Consider the following 21,509-nt stretch of genomic DNA (forward strand, 5'->3'; position numbering starts at 1 on the left):
TTTCTCCAGTATCTTCTACAATTTTGTTTGTTTGGTTGGTTGGTTTTTCAAGACAGGGTTTCTCTGTATTGCCCTGGCTCTTTTGGAAATCACTCTGTTTGGCTAGCCTCAAACTCAGAAATCCGCCTGCCTCTGTCTCCCAAGTGCTAGGATTAAAGGCGTGCGCCACCACTGCCTGGCTTAAAACACACACACAAAACTTTTCTTTAATCTCATACAATTTTTACAGTTTGTTTTAAGATTGTGATGCAAGATATATTTGGAGTTAATGTGAGAAAGTTGTAAATATAACCTCCTGTCCAATATTAAGCTGCCCAGCACTGTTTTAGACTCCTCCGAGTTTATCCCATCATGTAACGGTGTCTGCTGACTTTATACACTGCAGGAAGGAGCATAAAAGACGGTGTTCTTCTTAAGAAGTTGACCTGGCATAAGTCATTGCTTGTGCGGGACCTTCCCATCTCAACTTCTGTGCTCTGTACCTTCTGCCTTTCTTCTCCTTTTCACCCTTTGGGATCTTCCACTTAGGACTGTGTCACTCTTTCAGGTTTCTGATGTACTTAAGAAGTACTTATGGGGTATCTTTGGTGTGTAAATCTCCCCTCTGCCTAAGTGGCTAGACTTGCAGTCCTCTGTCCCTGTCTAAATTGTTCAAAGTGTAACCTGGACGCTGAACTTAAAAGAGATTAAGGATAATGGCAGCTGTGGAATGCAAGGCCTGTTCTAGGCTGGCTCCTCTTTGAGCAGTAACCAGTGCTTGACACATGCTATTGTTTGGTGGGTTTTTTTTTGTTTTGTTTTGGTTTTTGGTTTTTTTTCTTTGATTGGTTTTTTTCCCCCTTTTAATTCTTTTTTTTTTTTTTTAGTTAATCTTTTTTATTAGGGATTTTCCTCATTTACATTTCCAATGCTATCCAAAAAGTCCCCAATACACCCCCCCCCCCACTCCCCTACCCACCCACTCCCACACCTTGGCCCTGGCATTCCCCTGTACTGGGGCATATAAAGTTTGCAAGTCCAATGGGCCTCTCTTTCCAGTGATGACCTACTAGGCCATCTTTTGATACATATGCAGCTAGAGTCAAGAGCTCTGGGGTACTGGTTAGTTCATAATGTTGTTCCACCTATAGGGTTGCAGTTCCCTTTAGCTCCTTGGGTACTTTCTCTAGCTCCTCCATTGGGGGCCCTGTGATCCATTCAATAGCTGACTGTGATCATCCACTTCTGTGTTTGCTAGGTCCCGGCATTGTCTCGCAAGAGACAGCTATATCTGGGTCCTTTCAGCAAAATCTTGCTAGTGTATGCAATGGTGTCAGCGTTTGGAAGCTGATTATGGGATGGATCCCTGGATGTGGCATTTTTTAGATGGTCCATCCTTTCGTCACAGCTCCAAACTTTATCTCTGTAACTATTCGGGTATCTTTGCTGTGTAAACCTCCCCTCTGCCTAAGTGGCTAGACTTGCAGTCTTTTCTGTCCCTGTCTAAATTGTTCAAAGTGTAACCTGGAGGCTGAACATAAATGAGACTAAGTAAGGATAATGGCAGCTGTGGAATGCAAGGCCTGTTCTGGGCTGGCTCCTATTTGAGCAGTAACCAGTGATTGATGCATACTATTATTTGGTGGGTTTTTTTTGTTTTTATCTTTTCTTTTTTTTTTTTTTTTTTTATGTCTTTTTTTGTTTTTTGTTTTTTTTGTTTTTTGAGACAGGGTTTCTCTGTGTAGACTTGGGTGTACTAAAACTCACTCTGTACACCAGGCTGGCCTCGAACTCAGAAATCCGACTGCCTCTGCCTCCGCAATGCTGGGATTAAAGGTGTGCATCACCACGCAGGGCAACTCATGCTATTGTTAAAGAGATATTTCTTTCTTTCTTTCTTTTTAAAAAAACATTTATTTTTTTATATGTAAGTACACTGTAGCTGTCTGCAGACACTACAGAAGAGGGTGTCAGATCTCATTATTCATGGTTGTGAACCACCATGTGGTTGTTGGATTTGAACTCAGGACCTCCGGAAGAGCAGTAAGTGTTCTTACGCACTGAGCCATCTCTCCAGTCCAAAGAGATATTTCTTAATTAATGTTCTCATTGTGTGTATAGTGATTTCTTCTTGGGAAGGCATATGAATTCTTGAACTGATGCATCTTCAGCCTTTTAGGAAAAGGTTTCTGAGACATGCTATGTTGACTTAGGTGACCTTGATACCAGTCTGTTGCTCCCCAGGCAATCAATGCATTTGCTGTCCTCTTCGTCAAATTTTTTTTTTTTTTTGGTTTTTTGAGACAGGGTTTCTCTGTATAACCCTGCCTGTCCTGGAACTCACTTTGTATACCAGGCTGGCCTCGAACTCAGAAATCTGCCTGCCTCTGCCTCCCGAGTTCTGGGACTAAAGGTATGTGCAACCACGCCCGGCTTTTCATCAAACTTTTTAAATCCCTACATTAAAGGGCCTTACTACAATAGAGTTTTGAAGTGAACCATTTTGCTTCCAGTTCCTGGCTATTATAAATAAGGTTGATATGAACATAGTGGAGCATGTTTCCTTGCGATATGTGGAACATCTTTTGGGTATATACCCTGGAGTGGTATAACTGGTCTTGAGATAGAACTATACTAAGTTTTCTGACAAACCACCAGCTTGAGTTCCAGAGTGGTTGTACATGTTTACAACCCTACAAGAGATGGAGGAGTGTTTGCCTTTCTCAGTGTCCTTGCCAGCATGTGCTGTTCCTTGAGTTTTCAATTTTAGCCATTCTGATGCATGTAAAGTGGAATCTCAGGGTTGTTTTTGTTTGCATTTACCTGATTAGCAACAATGTTGAACATTTATTGAATTGATACTAGGTCATTTGAACTTCCTCTGTTGAGAATTCTGATTAGCTCTGTATCCCATTTTTAATCAGGTTGTTTTTTTGGCATCTAACTTCTTGAGTTCTTTATAACTTTTGGATATTAGCCCTCTATTGGCTATAGGGTTGGTGAACATCTTTTGTCAGTTTGAAGGCTACTGTTTTGTCCTATTGACAATGTCCTTTCCCTTACAGAAGCTTTTCATTTTCAAGAAATGTATTAACTGTTGGTCTTAGAGCCTGAGCCATTGATGTTCTACTCAGGAAATTCTGTGTCCTGTACCAATGCATTCGAGGGTATTTCCTACTTTGTCTGCTATTAGATTCAGTGTAGCTGGTTTTGTGTTGCGGTCCTTGATCCATCCTGAGCAGGGTGATTCTTCTATATACACACTGCCAATTAGACCAGAACATTTGTTCACAATGCTTTTTCTATTCTATAGTTTTTGCTTCTTTGCCTAAGAAGTTTCCATAGGTGTATGAGTTCATTTCTGGGTATTCTATTCCACTGATCTGCCTGTCTGTACTGATACCATTTGGTTTTTATCACTATTGCTATGTAGTACAGCTTGAGATCAGGAATTGTGATGTCTCCAGAAGTTCTTTTATGGTTCAGGATTGTTTTGGCTATCCTGGGAGTGTTTGTTCTTCCATATGAGGTAGAGAACTCCACTTTCTATTTTTTTTAATTTATTTATTTATTATATATAAGTAGACTCTAGCAGGCACACCAGAAAACGGCTTCAGATCTCACCACAGATGGTTGTAAGCCATTATGTGGTTCATGGGATTTGAAGTCAGGACCTCTGGAAGAACAGTCAGCAATCTTAAACGCTGAGCCATCTCTCAAGCCTGAGAATTGCAACTTCAATTTCTGTAGAAAATTGTGTTTGAAATTTGAGGGGAATTGCATTGAATTTGTAGATTGCTATTGGTACCATGGCCATAATGACTATGTGTTTTGGTTGTCTGTTTTTCAAAACTGGTTTTTCTGAGTGGTGAGCTTGTGTTCTTAGAACTTGTTCCATCTACCAGGCTGGCCTTGAACTCAGAGAGTTCTGCCACTGCCACTGCCTCTGCCTCTGCCTCTGCCTCTGCCTCTGCCTCTGCCTCTGCCTCTGCCTCTGCCTCTGCCTCTGCCTCTGCCTCTGCCTCTGCCTCTGCCTCTGCCTCTGCCTCTGCCTCTGCCTCTGCCTCTGCCTCTGCCTCTGCCTCTGCCTCTGCCTCTGCCTCTGCCTCTGCCTCTGCCTCTGCCTCTGCCTCTGCCTCTGCCTCTGCCTCTGCCTCTGCCTCTGCCTATGCCTCTGCCTCTGCCTCTGCCTCTGCCTCTTTCGAGCAGGGCAGTGGTGGTGCACACGCCTTTAATCCCAGCAATTGGGAGGCAGAGGCAGGCAGACATTTGCGTTAGAGGCCAACCTGGTCTACAAAGTGAGTTCCTAGACAGCTAGTGCTATAAAGAGAAACCCTGTCTCAAAAAACAAAAAAAAACCCACCCCCCCAAAAAAAAAAGAAAGAAAAAAAAAAAAGGAGAAGAATTATTATTTCATTCCTTCCTTAAAGTACTTTAATATTCCTTTCTCATTAGAATAATGCTTTCTAAATCTTTGCCTTCCCTCATGCTTGGAATTAACATTTGCATTGTACCATTGTATACCTCATCCTGCCTCTGTGGTCCAGTGACTTGAAGGCATTCCTGCAACTGTTTCAGGCTTGACCCTTACTAATCTGTGAAATGGAAAAGAGACCAGTGGGTGAGGGTCCTCTGACTTCCATCCCTTTTATTGGGCATTTAAAAATGAAATGGGACTTGAGACAGAATTGACTTCACTGACCAAATCTGATGCTGCCATATTCACAGCACAGAGAGGGATGGGGGGGATAAAAGGGGGGGGTGTTAGCTTTCATGTTTCACAATATTTTCTTGTCATTCACAATGAGTAGTCAGGTCATCAAATTTTGATAATCATTAAAAGTCCTGACTGGCAAATATATCAGTTTCATAAACCTGGGCAATCAAAACTCTGCATAAAGAACTGAACTCATTTTTAGAAACCAAAATTTGTAGTTTCAGCAAGTTAACCAATACAGAAGATATGAACAGACTGGTGTGGTACTTCCTAATAGGAATGTTATTACTCCTGTCTGAAAATGGAGAATCAGAGAGAAAATATACGAGTAATACCTGGTGTGCTCTGATACTTATGTCTATGCCCTAGAGAATATTGACCCACAAAGCCGATCTCAACTTTAAAATGATTTTTCAGACTTTACTTAAATCTTTTCCACCTTCTCATTCCTCCCTACTATTAAGCTTCAAACCCTGGGACAAGTGACCTATTTAACAGGTCAAAGTGGACCTGGCCTTGAGGTTCTCCCAGTATCCTTCAGAGTCTACCTGTTAGAGGATATAGCTGTTGTATCACAGCCTCCAACATAGTGATTGAACTGCCATTCTCTGTGCAGCTCTTCCTGATGTAATTGGGCCATTTTGGTGACTTGGTCCTTTTCTCTACCATTTCACTCCTTTCCTTTTGGTCTGTTTCTCTTCTCCTCTCTTTTTTTTTTTTTTTTTTTTGGTTTTTCAAGACAGGGTTTCTCTGTGTAGTTCTGGCTGTCCTGGAACTCACTTTGTAGACCAGGCTGGCCTCGAACTCAGAAATCTGCCTGCCTCTGCCTCCTGAGTGCTGGGATTAAAGGCGTGCGCCACCATGCCCGGCTCTCCTCCCTCTCTTGCATGGCTCATGTTCATGAATACTCTGACCTCTCCAAGATGTCCATGCCTTTGCCTATATCCTCCTTTTTTCCCTAATAAACTTTCCACGCCATTATACCTTGGAGCAGCCACATGGTTTTTTTGTTTGTTTGTTTGGTTGGTTGGTTGGTTGTTTCTTTGTTTTCATTTTTTTTTCCTTTTACCTCCATGTACCACACCTTGTTTTCACATTCATGACTAGTTTTTGCTTTACTCGTTGTTACTGTTTGAAATTGACTGAAGTTTGGGTGCAGGACTTACTTTCTATGAAGTAGAGATGACTGCACTGTACACTGATTTTGTCATGTAATGTTCACAAAGGGGACCCTGTGCCTTAGAAGGAGAGCAGGAAGTGCTGTGTTGACTCCAAATTTTGACTAAAATACATTTTCCCAGTCTAGGGCTCTGTCTGGCCAGAGGGTGGAAGGACAGAGCTAGGAAGGCCTCATTGTCTGATCCTTTTGATCTTTGATCCCTTAATGGAGGAGCTGCTACTATCCTGAGGACCGGTTTGGTTGTATTAGCCAATGAAGGACTCTGGGTAAATCAAGAAATTAGTAGTACCAGTGGGTGGGGACTTACAGGTTCATTCCAGGATTCTTCTCTAAAGTAGCTGTAGGGAGCTACGAGGGAGTCCAGAAGCCATGCCATGTTCAGGCTGGGAGCCACTGTCACCAGACCAGGAAGAGCATGTCCAATTAGCTACAGAGTGACATGTACTGTGAGCTAGATGGTGGTTTTGTTAGTACATATGGTAACCTGAGCAAAGGCTCTTGGCCCTTGAGCCTCACTGAGTATGTATTCCCTAGGGAGGAGTAGCCCTGGCAATGGAAGTATGTGGTGCTTATAATATCTCTGCCCATGGTACACACAGAAGTATTGGTTTTCATATGCAGTGGGAAGGCTAGTGGAAACCTGAAGGTCTAGTTCCTAGAAGTTCTGACCATTGCATTCCACATTCTGTTTTGTGTGATAACTTTTCCCAATAGTTAAGAAACTGGTAGAGAGAAGGTGATAGAGATCATCCTTCATTAATATTTGATTACAATCCTTTGAACATTTCATGACCACCAACTGCAAAGATATGATTCAAGGAAATTCAACTATTGGGCGTAATAGGAGTTTTGAAGATGTAGAGGTTTTCCAGATGTGCATGGTAGCTGTCTTCAGACACACCAGAAGAGGGTATCAGATCTCATTATGGATGGTTGTAATCCACCATGTGGTTGCTGGGATTTGAACTCAGGACCTTCAGAAGAGCAGTTGTTGCTCTTAACCACTGAGACAGTTTTGGGTTTAATAATTTTGTTTGAAAATGATTGCATGATTATGGCAGGATTTCTCTGTCATGAGCTATGTGTGGGGATTATCAAGATCAAATGAACATATTGTCAGTGAAGTATTCATTACAGAATTATCACTATCACACTTTGTGTTGTACACATGTATGGGATTTTAGGATGCATTGACCTTTGATGATGTGCATGTTCACTTCACTCGGGAGGAATGGTGCTTGCTGGATCCATCTCAGAAGAGACTTTACAAAGATGTCATGCTGGAGAACTACAGGAATCTCACTGCTATAGGTAAACCTGAATTTTCCTTTCAGTTTTAAAATAAGGTGGGGGAACAGCTGATTTCTTTGTTATTGATGCCCTTATATAATCTTGAATGAGAATAAGGAAGAATGAGGCAAATAAAGTAGGCATAGTTCTAAGGTTCACTGAAAATAGTGACTTATAGACAAATTTCCAACAATAATTATTTCTGGTTCTATATTTTAGGCTACAATTGGAAAGACCATAACATTGAAGAGCATTCTCAAAATGATAGAAGATATGGAAGGTAATTTTCTGTGAAACTTTATCCTAATGAGCTTCTGAAGAAAATTTAATGTGTTCTCTAAGAATTCAGGAGAAGCAACAGTATTTTTTTACTGCTTTAGATTAGTTTTTGAGCATTAGATTCTCACAAAACCAAGTACCTTGATTCCAGGCAGCTGATAGGTTGTTGCAATGCATTCCTCTATCACAGTATTTCTTAACAGATATAACTGTTTGAATCGTATCGCCATTAGAGCTATACAGTAGCACTGCCATTCCATGTACATTCACACCAATCAGATATTGCAAATTGTACATACACTGAATATATGTATGTCCAAAATCTTCTACTGAGCGAATAGTTCATGGTTAAGCTGCTGTTACTCATATACTTGTCTTAGATCTGATAAGTTTAGTGAGAGGGGAATTTTATGAGCGTTAAGGATGTTGTGCTGGAGAAATCTTAATACCTACCATATGAGGAACAAAAAGTCAAACTGTGTGAATGGAAGGTTGGAAACCCTTTATTTGTTTTTCTTTTAATAGGTATATCATATGTCATACTGGATACAGGCCATATAAGCAGAAGGATTTTGAAAGAAACAGAGTATCTCTCTTTCCTAGAACTATTTATTAGATCATAGACTGTTGCAGTAAATCTCCAACCCAAACAGGCCCCAGCAATGAAAATACAACTCAGTTAATATGAACACGTGTTGTGCGCCTAGACTGGGCAGATCTACTGCTACTCACTCTACCATCTTCTCCATCCATGAGACCCCTGCGAACTTGCAGTTTCTCTGGGCCATGTGCTTCTGCTCTGCTTTTTTTCTTCCTCCTCCTCTTTGTCCTCACCCTCTTCCATTTCCTCCTCCTTCTCTCTCCCTACCTTCCACTCAACCTTCCCTTTAATGTGCCCAATCAGCAGTTCTCTTTATTTTACAAATTAAGGTGGGAAGCAGGTTTACAGGAAATCACATGAGGGCTGACTCATTCCATGTTCACAGCCACTCACAGGAGAATGTAATTAACAGTTTATATAATTATCCAAGGGCTACCCACAACAATATATGACAGACCCACTTTGAGGAGACTTTCTGAATGTGATACAAGTTTATAGTCACTTAGATTTTCAGCTTCATTTCGAATACAACCATAAAATTATACCGCAGAAAATCCTATGAGCATTAAGAAGATGGAATTTTTGATTGTCCTTCACTTTTCAAATATGATATGACTCACAGTGGAAGAAAATTTGTGAACATAATTATAGAGGTAAATCTGTGACTTCATGCAGTTTTCTTCAAGTATCTGAAAAACTTGATGTATATAAAGTCTGGTGTAAATGTGAGCCATGGAATAAATGCCCTAAACCTCACAGGTATCTCCAATGATGAAAAACAACCCACAAGGAAGGGGAACACCAAGACTGGAAACAATGTGATAAAATATTTTTTCATAGATTCATTTTATTATTTATTTTATGTATGTGAACTCACTGTCAATTTCTTCAGACACACCAGAAGAGGGCATGGAATTCCATTAGAGATGGTTGAGAGCCACCATATGGAAGCTGGGATTTGAACTGAGGACCTCTGGAAGAGAAGTCAATGCTCTTAACAGCTAAGCCATCTCTCTAGTCCCGTGATAAAACCCTAAGATCAGAATGTAGCCTATAATTAGACCAAAATTTAAAACTAATTTATACAGATAGAAAGGATTCATCATTGTAATTAATGTAATTAAAATTTACATGTCCCAATTATCATTGCAGGCACAAAAGAAGTTCTGCTGGAGAGAAACCCTGTGAATATATAAAATGGTATAAAGCCTTCAAATATCACAGTCATCTTCAAAAGCTTGAAAGAAACCAAACTCGGGACAAAAACTCTGAAGTCTTTCAACTTAGTAAAGTGCTTGCATGTCAAAGTACTCTCCAAAGAAATAAAAGAACAGATACTAGAGAGAAATGCTACAAATGTAATGAATGTGATAAAGCCTTTTTACAGCTCAAGTATCTTCGAGTACATGAAAAAACACATTCTGGGAAGAAACCCTATGAATGTAATCAATGTGGTAAAGCCTTTTTACATCCCAGCTATCTTCGGGTTCATGAAAGAACACATACTGGAGAGAAACCTTACCAATGTAATCAATGTGGTAAAGCCTTTACACAAAAGAGTCACCTTCAAAGCCATAAAGTAGTACATACTGGAGTGAGATCCTACATATGTAATCAGTGTAATAAAACCTATCCACACCAGAGTTATCTCCGAAAACATGAAAGGACACATACTGGAGAGAAACCTTATATATGTAACCAGTGTAATAAAGCCTTTTCACAACAGAGTTGTCTCCGAATACATGAAAGAACACATACTGGAGAGAAACCTTATATATGTAACCAGTGTAATAAAACCTTTGCACTGCTCAAGTATCTTCGAGCACATGAAAGAACACATTCTGGAGAGAAACCTTACAAATGTGATCAATGTGGTATAGCCTTTTTACATCCCAGCTATCTTCGTGTTCATGAAAGAACACATACTGGAGAGAAACCTTATATATGTAACCAGTGTAATAAAGCCTTTTCACAACAGAGTTGTCTCCGAATACATAAAAGAACACATACTGGAGCGAAACCCTATAAATGTAATCAGTGTGATAAAGCCTATTCACAACAGAGTTGTCTCCAAATACATGAAAGAACACATACAGGTGAGAAACCCTATAAATGTAATCAATGTGGTAAAGCCTTTGCACAGCTCAAGTATCTTCGAACACATGAAAGAACACATACTGGAGAGAAACCTTACAAATGTGATCAATGTGGTAAGGCCTTTACACAAAGCAGTCATCTTAAAACCCATAAAGTAACACATACTGGAGGTAGACTCTAAATATGTAATCAGTGTGATGAAGCCTATTCACACCAGAGTCATCTTCCAAAACATGAAAGAACACTTACTGGAGAGAAACCTTAAAACTGTAATCAGTGTCAGAAGTCATTTATATCTCACAGTCATCATCAAGCTGATGAAAGAATTTATACTGGATAGAAACCCTACAAATGTAATGAATGTGATACTGCCTTTTCATAGCCCAGGTATATTTGAATACATGAAAGAGCACATACAGGAGAGAAACCTTACAAATGTAATCAGTGTGATAAAGCCTTTACACAAGGCAGTAATCTCAAAGTACATACAAGGATGCATACTGGAGAGAAACCCTATGAATGTAAGGGATTTGGTAAAGCCTTTGCACATTACAATACGCTCCAATAACATAAAAACGACCATACTGAAGAAACTATGAATGTAATCACAGGGTGAAGCATTTGAACATCACCTTAGTCTCTAGAAACAAAAAAGGAACCATCTAGGAAAGAACCCCTATAAAGTTCTTTAACATGGTGAGGTCTTTGCACATATCTCTAGTCTTCATCATCATGGAAGGATTCATACAGTAGAGAAAGCATATGAACAAAAGAAATGTGGTAAAGCTTTTGCTCATCACAGTTATCTCTTATTACAGAAAAATTGAGATATTAAAGAAAGATCCTACAAGTATGATAGAAGTGATGAAGCCACTTCACAACACAGTTATCTCTGACTACATTAAAGGAAAGATAATGATGACAAACTATGAATGTAATAAATGGGGTAAGCCCATTATATAACATGGTCAAATTTGAATACAGAAAATGACGTACTAGACAGGAACCCTATGAATATAAGCAATGTAGTAAACACATGAAACCACTCATACTGGAGAGAAACAGTACTGAAGATATTAAATATGGTGAAGTCTTTGCTTGTAACAATAGTCTGTAGATACACAAATCATAATGCGGAAGAGCAACCGTCCAAATATCATTGATATGATGAGTTATTTTTATAACTTATCTTTGAATACATCAAAGAACACATACTGAAGAGAAAACCTATGAGTGTAACCAATAGTGTAACGCCTTTCCATATTAAGGTAAAAGAATATATGCTCTGGAAAAACCCTCCAAAAGCAGTCTGTGAGATGAAGCGATTTTACATCACAGTCCTCTTCAAAATCATGCAAAGAGTCATTCTGGAGAGAAAACTTATGAATGCATTTTAAATTTTAAAGCCTTTGGAAATTTCTGTAGCCTTCATGATCATGAAAGTATTCATAGAGGAGTGAATCTCTGTGAATGCAAGCAATGTGGTAAACCCTTTGCTTACACATCAGAGTTCTCACCAAATGCAGAAAACAACATGAAACTTTTTATGAATATATTTAATATTGTGAAGCCTTTGCACATTTCTGTAATCATCATCATGACTATTTATATTGGAGAGAAGGCCTGTGAATGCGAGCAATATGGCAAACTCTTTTATCTGCTTCCTTGCAAAACGTTTATTTAGGAGCCCTGAGTGGTGTGACTCCTGATAACATGGAGGTGGTTGTCAGGGAACCCAAGACTGAAAGAGAAGTCACTCTAAGGCTGGGGAAATCAGGTATTTACAGAGAGCCCTGGAGTATGGATGAACTGTCAGGGAGGGAGCTTTAAGTGTGGAAGCCAGAGGATCAAAAGGCCAACTAGCAGTGCTTGTGGAGACCCAGAAGACAAGCTAGCTCCTGTTGTACTTTCTGTATCCACTCAGCTGTTTTGGCTCAGCTCCCTTCCAGGTCTTCCATTCTTCTTGGAAACTCTAAGTAGCTGTCAAAGCCAGAACCCCACAGTCCACCACTTGGCAGTACCACTTGTTCCTTAAACTGAGGAGTCTTGACGCTGCCATTGCTATAAGTTATGTGGTCGATAGAATTTATGATATTCTAAAGAGCATGTGTAGATCTCCCTTTGGGTAATATGTAGTGAAACCATGTACCCTTTGAAATTTGAATTTCCCCTAAACCCAATCTGGGAAAGACTGGTTCCTCCCGATGAGAATGTCCTTGTTGAATAAGAAAGGAAGCAACAATTCAGATGGGTTTACAGATGGAAAACATTCATATATGTTGGTTAGATTCCTTAATTGTGCATATATCTTGCCTGCTATCTGGTCACATTAGGACCCCAAGGATAATTCGTTAGTTTATATCTTCAACACTTGTTCAAAGAAATCACACTGAATAAATACATTAATAATTTCAATTTTCATTAATTTGTTTTTCTTATCTATTGATTTCTCTCTTCTTTTTAGGAATTTTTTATTTGTTGTGTAAGTACACTGTAGCTGTCTTCAGACACACCAGAAGAGGGCATCAGCTGTCATTACAGATGGTTGTGTGCCACCATTTTATTGCTGGGAATTGTATTCAGGACTCCTCTGGAAGAGCAGTCAGTTCTCTTAACCACTGAGCCATCTCTACAGCCAAATTTCTCTCTCTTGCTGAATACTCCCACTATGAATCTCTGGCAGGCATGGATGTCAGTAGAACATAAAACAGATCTGCCCACCATGCTGTCAGAGTGACTGCATTACAGATGGCCATGTCACAGCTAGGGAACTTGATTCTGTTAATTTAATAAGTATGAGAGGCTGAGCCATGGTATGAATAGCCATGGCACAGACTCTGGTCCTAACTGGAGGAACAGAAGGAAGCACCCATCAAATGCATACCTCCTGTTCCTTGCGACTATGAGCAATATAGTTTTCCTTCATCATTGAGTCTGTTTAACTCAGCAAAGGACTAGTTAAGGTGTCCTTATGCTACAGTTAGTGAAACCCAGACTCATACAGATAAGTAGCTTTACAATGGAGTTAAGTGTAACTGCTCATCTTACTCATCACATCCTTCTAATGACTCAGGAAATGCAGTTGAAGTCATCTGATCCAGGCATTGTAACACTGGCCTGTGATCATAGTCCTTAGAAAATGGAGGGAGGGATCTCAAAATCATGCAAGGTGAGACTTGTTATTTGGGTGTGGTGAGAGTCCTATGAATCCAATTGGAGATTTTGATTGCTTCATATCAATGTCCAAAATCTTTCCTGGAGCTCCAGAACTTCCAGACCATGATACCACCAGGTGTTAGCTGAGGTATAAACATGCCATATTTTCTTTCTTTTGATTTTGTTTGTTTGTTTGTTTGTTTTGGTTTTTCGAGACAGGGTTTCTCTGTATAGCCCTGGCTGTCCTGGAACTCACTCTGTAGACCAGGCTGGCCTCGAACTCAGAAATCCGCCTGCCTCTGCCTCCCGAGTGCTGGGATTAAAGGCGTGCGCCACCACGCCCGGCTTCTTTTGATTTTTTTTATCAGGTATTTTCTTTATATACATTTTAAATTCTATCCGGAAAGTTCCCTATACCCTCCTTCTTCCCTGCTCCCTTACCCACTGACTCCTGCTTCTTGGCCCTGGCATTCCTGTCTATTGGGGCATATACAGTTTGCAATACCAAGGGGCCTCTCTTCCTAGTGATGGCCAACTAGGTCATATACTTATGCAGCTAGGGATATGAACTCTGGGGGTACAGGTTATTTCATATTGTTGTTTCACCTATAGGGTTACAGACCCCTTCAGCTCCTTGGGTGTTTTCTCTAGCTTCTCCATTGGGGGCCCTGTGTTCCATCTTATAGATGACTGTGAGCATCCACTTCTGTATTTGCTAGGCACTGGCATAGCTCATATGAGACAGCTATAACAGGGTTCCTTCAGCAAAATCTTTCAAGCATATGCAATAGTGTCCGGCTTTGGTGGCTGATAATGGGATGGATCCCTGGGTGGGGTCATCTCTGCATAGTCCATCCTTTTGTCTTAGCTATAAACTTTGTCTCTGTAACTCCTTTCATGGGTATTTTGTTCCCTATTCTAAGGAGGAATGAAGTATCCAGGCATTGGTCTTCCCTTTTGATTTTCTTGTGTTTTGCAAATTGTATCTTGGGTGTTTTGTGTTTCTGGGCTAATATCCACTTACCAGTGAGTGCATATCTAATGAGTTATTTTGTAATTGGGTTACCTCACTAAGGATGATATCCTCCAGATCCATCCATTTGTCCAAGAATTTCATAAATCCATTGTTTTTAATAGTTGAGTAGTACTCCATTGTGTAAGTGTACCACATTTTCTGTATCCATTCTTCTGTTGAGGGACATCTTGGTCCTTTCCTGCTTCTCATGCAATATTTTCTATTCTCCATGTTTTAGTCCATGTCAGCCTAGGTTGCTTCATCATCAGACTCCTCTAGCTCATTAAAGAGTTGAATTGTGCAATTGAAAAAAGTTAGCCTCAGGTGGCAATGAGATCCTTAATTGCATATCCAACAAAAGTTTTCAGCCATAAAACTATACACACACACACACACCCAACAGAAATGGACTGATCAGGTTTTATTTTTATAGCTGTGCATTCCTATCCATAGATATTTAACAAGGAAGAATTTGGAAGAGATGGAGAAAGGACAAGGAAGGTAGAAAGTGATGAAACATATTTTTATTAAAATGTAATAAACTTAAAACAAAGAAAAAAACTGCCAGAAAAATAGGATAGTAGGTAAGAACCCTGGTTGTTGTTAATAGAAGACACAGTTTCTATTCACAGAAATTACCTGGTTACTAATCATCTCCTGTAACAGCATTCCCAAGGCATCTCATGGACTTTGTAGGTATTGTGCTCAGACATATGCATGAAAACACCCATATACTGAAAATAAACACTTAAAATAGAATACAATGATGACCTAGCCCTAAGTCATGTAGTCACCTGTTCATAACAGTCACAGTCACACACACACACACACACACACACACACACACACACACACACACACACACAAAGGATTTGCATGAGGAACATGGGATTTTCTTCAAACAGAATAGAAGAACAGTCTGTCGGGTCCAGTGCTCAGAGTCATCAGAGTAGACAATCAGCTTTGTGAGTCACCTTTATGAACAAGGACCTGAAAGAGCCAGGGTTTTTTAATTACCCAGCCTGTATTAATACCATGTATGTGAATGAAGGGTGATCAGATTGGTGGGTATACTACTTGTGGAGGTTTGCTTCATCCAATAAATATTGAATTTCCAGGTAGGGGCATTCTTTGTAAATATGTCTGATGCATTTGCCCAGTGAAGTCAACTCAGAGAATTGAGAAGAAGGCCATTGGCTGTGGCTGTGGGGCCAGAGGGAGCACGGCCAGAGAGAGAAGAAAAAGTGTCTGAAAACAGCTACGGTGTACTTACATATAATAAATAAATAAATGTCTAAAAAAGGAATTTTCTTTGGATCATCTTGAATCTATGTTGCAAATTGATGATCTCCAACATTGCCTTTCATTTTTTCCTGGAAGTACATCATTTTCATGGTGCTTTTTACTGTAGTATAAAAGGGTCAAAGATATTCTATATACTCATTCATTTAGTAAACAATACAAATTAGGTGAATCTCAAGCTGATATACAATGAAAAATGCCATAGAAAGAAGACTTAGACATATAGTTAAGTTGTACAGAATACATTGTTATGGTCACTTAAAAGCTATCTCACTGTGTGCAATTTTATTGAGAAAAGAATAACAACAACAAAAAGGCAGGTGAAACCTGCTCCAGAATTGAACAGTGAATCTGAATGTGACTTGGTAGTTGTGTTAGCATACAAAATAACCTCTGGTAGCAGTTGGGTGGGATTTCCGCAGATATCAACTAAAACTAAAACAAGTTAAGAGCCATGTTACATTGTTATAGTTTATGTAAACTTGAATATATTTAGTGTATGTAATCTGATATATTTGGATATGTTATGCACACCCATGTACCCATATTACCACAAACAGCCCCTCATGTTCTCAGTGCCTTCTTATTCTATCCATGTGTTTATGTGTATACAATAATCACAGTTTTCATAAAATGACAAAATTTCTATGTATTCTGGCAGTCTTCTCAGTATATTTTCCATGCACTTTAAGCTGGTTATAAGAAATAACATGCTGGGCGGTGGTGGCTCACGCCTTTAATCCCAGCACGTGGGAGGCAGAGGCAGGCCGATTTCTGAGTTCGAGTCCAGCCTGGTCTACAGAGTTCCAGGACAGCCAGGGCTATACAGAGAAACCCTGTCTGAAAAAAAGAAAGAAAGAAAGAAAGAAAGAAAGAAAGAAAGAAAGAAAGAAAGAAAGAAAGAAAGAAAGAAAGAACGAACATCTGATATGAGAGTTGTCTTGGTTATGGTTACTATTCCTGCATAAATATCGTGACCAAGAAGATGGAACCTGGGCATGGTGGCACATTCCTTTTATCCCAGCACTCGGGAGGCAGAGGCAGGCAGATTTTTGGTTCGAGGCCGGGCTGGTCTACAAAGGGAGTGCCAGGACAGCCAGGGCCATACAGAGAAACCTTGTCTCCAAACCCCCACCCCTCACCCCAGAGAAAAAAGAAATGTAAAACAAGTTGGGGAGGAAAGGGTTTATTCAGCTTACATTTCCACATTGTTGTTGATCACGAAAGGAAGCCAGGACTGGAACTCTAGCAGGTCAAGAAGCAGGAACTGATGCAGAAGCCATGGAGGGAAGTTCCTGGCTTGTTTACTTCCAGAACCCAGGACTACCAGCCCAGGGATGGCACCATAGACCCTCCTAGAAGCAGGTGAAGAGGGGATGTGATAGAGCATTTCCAGGAGAGGGGGAAACAGGAAAGTAGATAACATTTGAAATGTAAATAAAGAGAATGTCCAGTTAAAAGAAAGAAATCGAGGCAGTAGTGGAACATGCCTTTAATCCTACCACTTGGAAGACAGAGGACAACAGATTGCTGAGGTCAAGGCAAGCCTGGTCTACACAGACAGTTCCAGGATAGCCAGGGCTAAACAGAGAAACCCTGTCTCAACTAACCAAAAATAAAAAGAAGAATGGAAAAAGGAAGGAAGGAAGGAAGGAAGGAAGGAAGGAAGGAAGGAAGGAAGGAAGGAAGGAAGGAAGGAAGGAAGGAAAAATTGTCATTGCGAAATATATCCTTGTTTTATTCTATGAACATTTTTTAAAGATTTCTTTATTCATTTAATGTATATAAGTACACTGTAGCTTTACAGGTGGTTGTGAGCCTTTATGTTGTTGTTGGGAATTGAATTTAGGACCTCTGCTTACTCCAGCCATCCCTGCTCCCTCCAACCCAAAGATTTATTTATTATTATGAATATGTACACTGTAGCTGTCTTCAGAAACTCCTGAAGAGGGCATCAGATCTCATTATTGTTGATTGTGGGCCATCTTATGGTTGCTGGGATTTGAACTGAGGACCTTTGGAAGAGCAGTCAGTGCTCTTACCCAGTGAGCCATCTCACCAGCTGGAGCATTACCTTTAAGGTCCTGTTAGGTGTTTATATAATGACTTGACCTTTAAGAGCGTATTCTATATCCAGAATAGGCTTTATATCATGATGTTATAGCACTGTTGTATTTTAATAAACATAAATATCTGAGTAGCATCAGTTTTACTCAGTAAAGGAATTTTCTTTTTATTTTTTATTTTATTTTTTTTTTTTTTAGATTCATTGCTCTTATCTGCATGTATACCTGCATGCCAGAAGAGGGCTTCAGACTCCATTGTAGTTGTTTGTGTGGTTGCTGGGAATTGAACTCATGATCTCTGGAGGAACAGACACTGCTCTTAATTGCTGAGCCATCTCTCTGGTCCAGGGTAAAGGCATTTTCAAAACAGTCATCGTCACTAATACGTGTACAATCTTGGAATCATTCATCTCAGAACTCAAGGAAGAAGTACATTGGAGTTCCCAACATGTATTAATTGTATGATATATGTATGCCATGTATATATTTGAATTTTTCAAACTATACAAAGTAAAACACACAACCCATTGTGTCACATTGCTTTAAACCAGCATCAATAAGTAGAACCTGGATTTTTAATTTAATGTATTATACCTCGATGGACTGCTGTTTTTAATTTTTTAACCTGCTGTGGAACATTTAGACTCTGGGAGCTCTCAAAGGTATGGGTTAGTTGATACTGTTTATCTTCCTATGGTGTTGCTATCCCATGCAGCTTCTTCAGTCCTTCTGCTCACTCTTCTACAGGGGTTACCTACTCAGGCTGTAAGTGACTGCATCTGTCTCAGTCAGCTGCTGGCAGAGCCTTCAAGCACAACTTGACATCAGAAATATTGTCAGGGTTTTGTGCCCACCCATAGGATAAAACCCAATTTGGGCTGATCTATGGAAAGCCTTTGTGAGAATCTCCGCTCCATTTGTATCACTCATTTATTTAGTCAGCTATAATTCTATGTCAAAACTTTTGGAGGTATTTTGGTGACCCCATCCCTCCACTGGAGGACCTGTCTATCTACTGGAGGTGATCTCATCAGGTTCCAATGCCCCACTGTTGGGCATTTCGACTAAGGTCATTCCCGTTTAGTCCTGGGAGCCTCTGGAACTTTCTGGAGGTTCCCCATGCTTCCTACCCCCACAAATGCATATGCCCATGCATTTTCTTGTTGCTTTCTGTCTCTCTGCTCTCTTCCCTCACCCAAATACCTGACCCTGCCCTTATTTTCCATCCCCTGTCACCTCTCCCACACAGATCCCACCCTGCCTCCACCTCCCATGATTGTTTTCCCCATTCTAAGTGGGATTCCAACATCCTCACTTGGTCCTTTATTTTTGTTAAACTTTTTATGTTCAGTGGATTGTATCCTGGGTATTCTGTACTTTTTGGCTAATATGCAATTACAGTGAATACATACCATAAATATGTATAATATTTTATAGTTCCATTCTTTGGCCTGCAAAATTCATGATGTCCTCATTTTTAACAGATGAATACTATTGTATTGTGTAAATGAACCACATTTTCCATATCCATTCTTCAGTAGATGGACATCTGAGAAGTTTGCAGCTTCTGGTTATTACAAATAAGGCTGCTATAAACATAGTTGAACATGTGTCCTAGTGGTATGGTAGAGCATCTTTAGGGTATAGCCTAGGGGCTGTGTGACTGGTTCTTCAGGTAGAATTATTTCCACTTTTCTGAGGAACCACTAGATGGATCTTCAGAGTGGTTGTACTGGGTAGCAATTCCCCCAGCAAAGGAGGAATGTTCCTCTCCTCCACATCCTTGACAGCATGGGCTGTCACTTGGGTTTTTTATCTTAGCCATTCTTATTGGTGTAAGGTGGAATCTCAGGGTGGTTTTGATTTGCATTTCGCTGATGACTAAGGGTATTGAACATACATGAAAATGCTTCTAGGCCATTCCAGATTCCTCTGTTGAGAATTCTGTTTAGCTCTGTAACCTGTTTTTTAATTGGGTTATTTATGTTTCTGGAGTCTTAATTTCTTGAGTTCTTTATATATTTTTGATGTTGGCCCTCTATCATATGTAGGGTTAGAGGATGAAGATCATTTCCCAATCTGTAGTTTGACATTGTGTCATGTTGACAGTGTCCTTTGTCTTTCAGAAGCTTTTCAGTTTCATGGTATCCAATTTGTCAATCATTGATCTTAGAGCCTAAGCCATTGGTGGTCTGTTGAGGGGATTTGCTCCTTTGCCAATGTGTTTGAGGCTATTTCCACATTCTCTTCTAGTAGATCCAGTATATCTCATTTTATGTGGAGGGTTCTTGGTCCACTTGGACTTGAGCTTCATACAAGCTGATGGATATGGATCAGTTCCATTCTTTGATAAGCAGACTGCCAGGTAGGCCAGCACCATTTGTTAAAGATATGGTTTTTTTTTTCCTTGATGCTTTTGGTTCCTTTGTTCGAATATCAAGTGTCCATGGTTGCATAAGTTTAATTCTTTGTCTTCAATTCTATTGCATTGATTGCCCTATCTGTCTCTGAACCAATACCCTTTGGTTTTAATCACTATTGCTCTGTAGTATAGGGATAGTGATTCCCCCATACTTGCTTTCCTTGTTGAGAACTGTTATTGCTACCCTGGATTTTTTGTTTTCATATGACAATTGAAATTTGAGGATTGTTCTTTCAGTGTCTGTGGAGAATTATGTTGGAATTTTGATAGGGATTGCATTGAATCTGTAGGTTCCTTTTGGTGAGGTGGCCATTTTCACTATGTTAATCCTACTAATCCATGAGCATTGGAAATCTCCATCTTCTGAGGTCTTCTTCAATTTCTTTTTTTTTAGTTGTTGGCTTTTTTTTGTTTCGTTTTGTTCTGCTTTGTTTTTGAAATGGGGTTTCTCTGTATAGCCCCGGGTGTCCTGGAACTCACTTTGTAGAGTAGGCTGGCCACAAACTCAGAAATCTGCCTATCTCTGCCTCCAGAGTGCTGGGATTAAAGGCGTGTGCCACCTCACCCAGCTATTCAATTTCTTTGTTAAGGGAGTTGAAGATATTGTCATATACATCTTTTATTTGCTTGATTAGATTTTTAGCAAGATATTTCATATCATTAGTGTCTATTGTGAAGGGTGATGTTGCACTATTTTTATTCTTGGCCTGATATTATTTTATATATAAAGCCAATATATAAATATATATTATTTTATATATAAAGCCAATATATAAAGGATTATTTGTGTTAACGTTATATTCAGTCACTTTGCTTAAGTTAATTGTCCACTGTAGGAGTTCTCTGGAAGAATATTGGGGGTCCCTTAACTATACTATCAATCATCTTCAAATAGTGATACCTTGACTTTTTCCCTTGCAATTTGTATCCTCTTGATCTCTTTTTGTTGTCTAAATGTTCTACCTGGAACGTCATGTACTATATTGAATACATAGGAGAGAATGGACATCCATGCCTTGTTCCTGGCTTTAGTGGATGTAGTTGCTTACTTATGGGTGGCCCAGGGAGGAGCACTATTAGGAGGTGTAGCCCTGTTGAAGTAGGTATGTTCTTGTTGGGGTCAATGTGTCACTGTGGGTATGGGCTTTAAGACCTCAACCTAGCTGCATGGAGGCCAGTATTCTGCTAGCAGAATTAAGATGAAAATGTAGAATTATCAGCTCCTCCAGGACCATGCCTGCCTGGATATTGCCATGCTCCAGCCTTGATGACAGTGGACTGAACTTCTGAACCTGTAACCCAGCCCCAAGTAAATGATGTCTTTATAAGTGTTGCTTGGTCAGTTGGAGAGTGGTGGTGTATGCCTCTGATCCCAGCACTTGGGAGGCTGAGGCAGGTGGATTTC

General features: G+C 39.9%; 1 protein-coding gene across 1 annotated transcript in view; it reads left to right on the top strand.

The window, feature by feature from the left end:
• LOC110298514 (uncharacterized) overlaps positions 1–10,792 on the top strand; it is a 62,616-nt gene extending 51,824 nt beyond the window's left edge. The window contains exons 2-4 of the mRNA XM_085841829.1: positions 7,061–7,187; positions 7,386–7,446; positions 9,199–10,792. Coding sequence (XP_085697955.1) covers positions 7,061–7,187; positions 7,386–7,446; positions 9,199–10,324 — 1,314 coding nt within the window. The 3' untranslated portion in view covers positions 10,325–10,792. The remainder of the gene's footprint in view (positions 1–7,060; positions 7,188–7,385; positions 7,447–9,198) is intronic.
• The last annotated feature ends 10,717 nt before the right edge of the window (positions 10,793–21,509 follow it).

Source organism: Mus caroli, unplaced genomic scaffold (assembly GCF_978045245.1).
Source record: "Mus caroli unplaced genomic scaffold, Mus_caroli_1 scaffold_8, whole genome shotgun sequence".
NCBI lineage: Eukaryota > Metazoa > Chordata > Mammalia > Rodentia > Muridae > Mus > Mus caroli.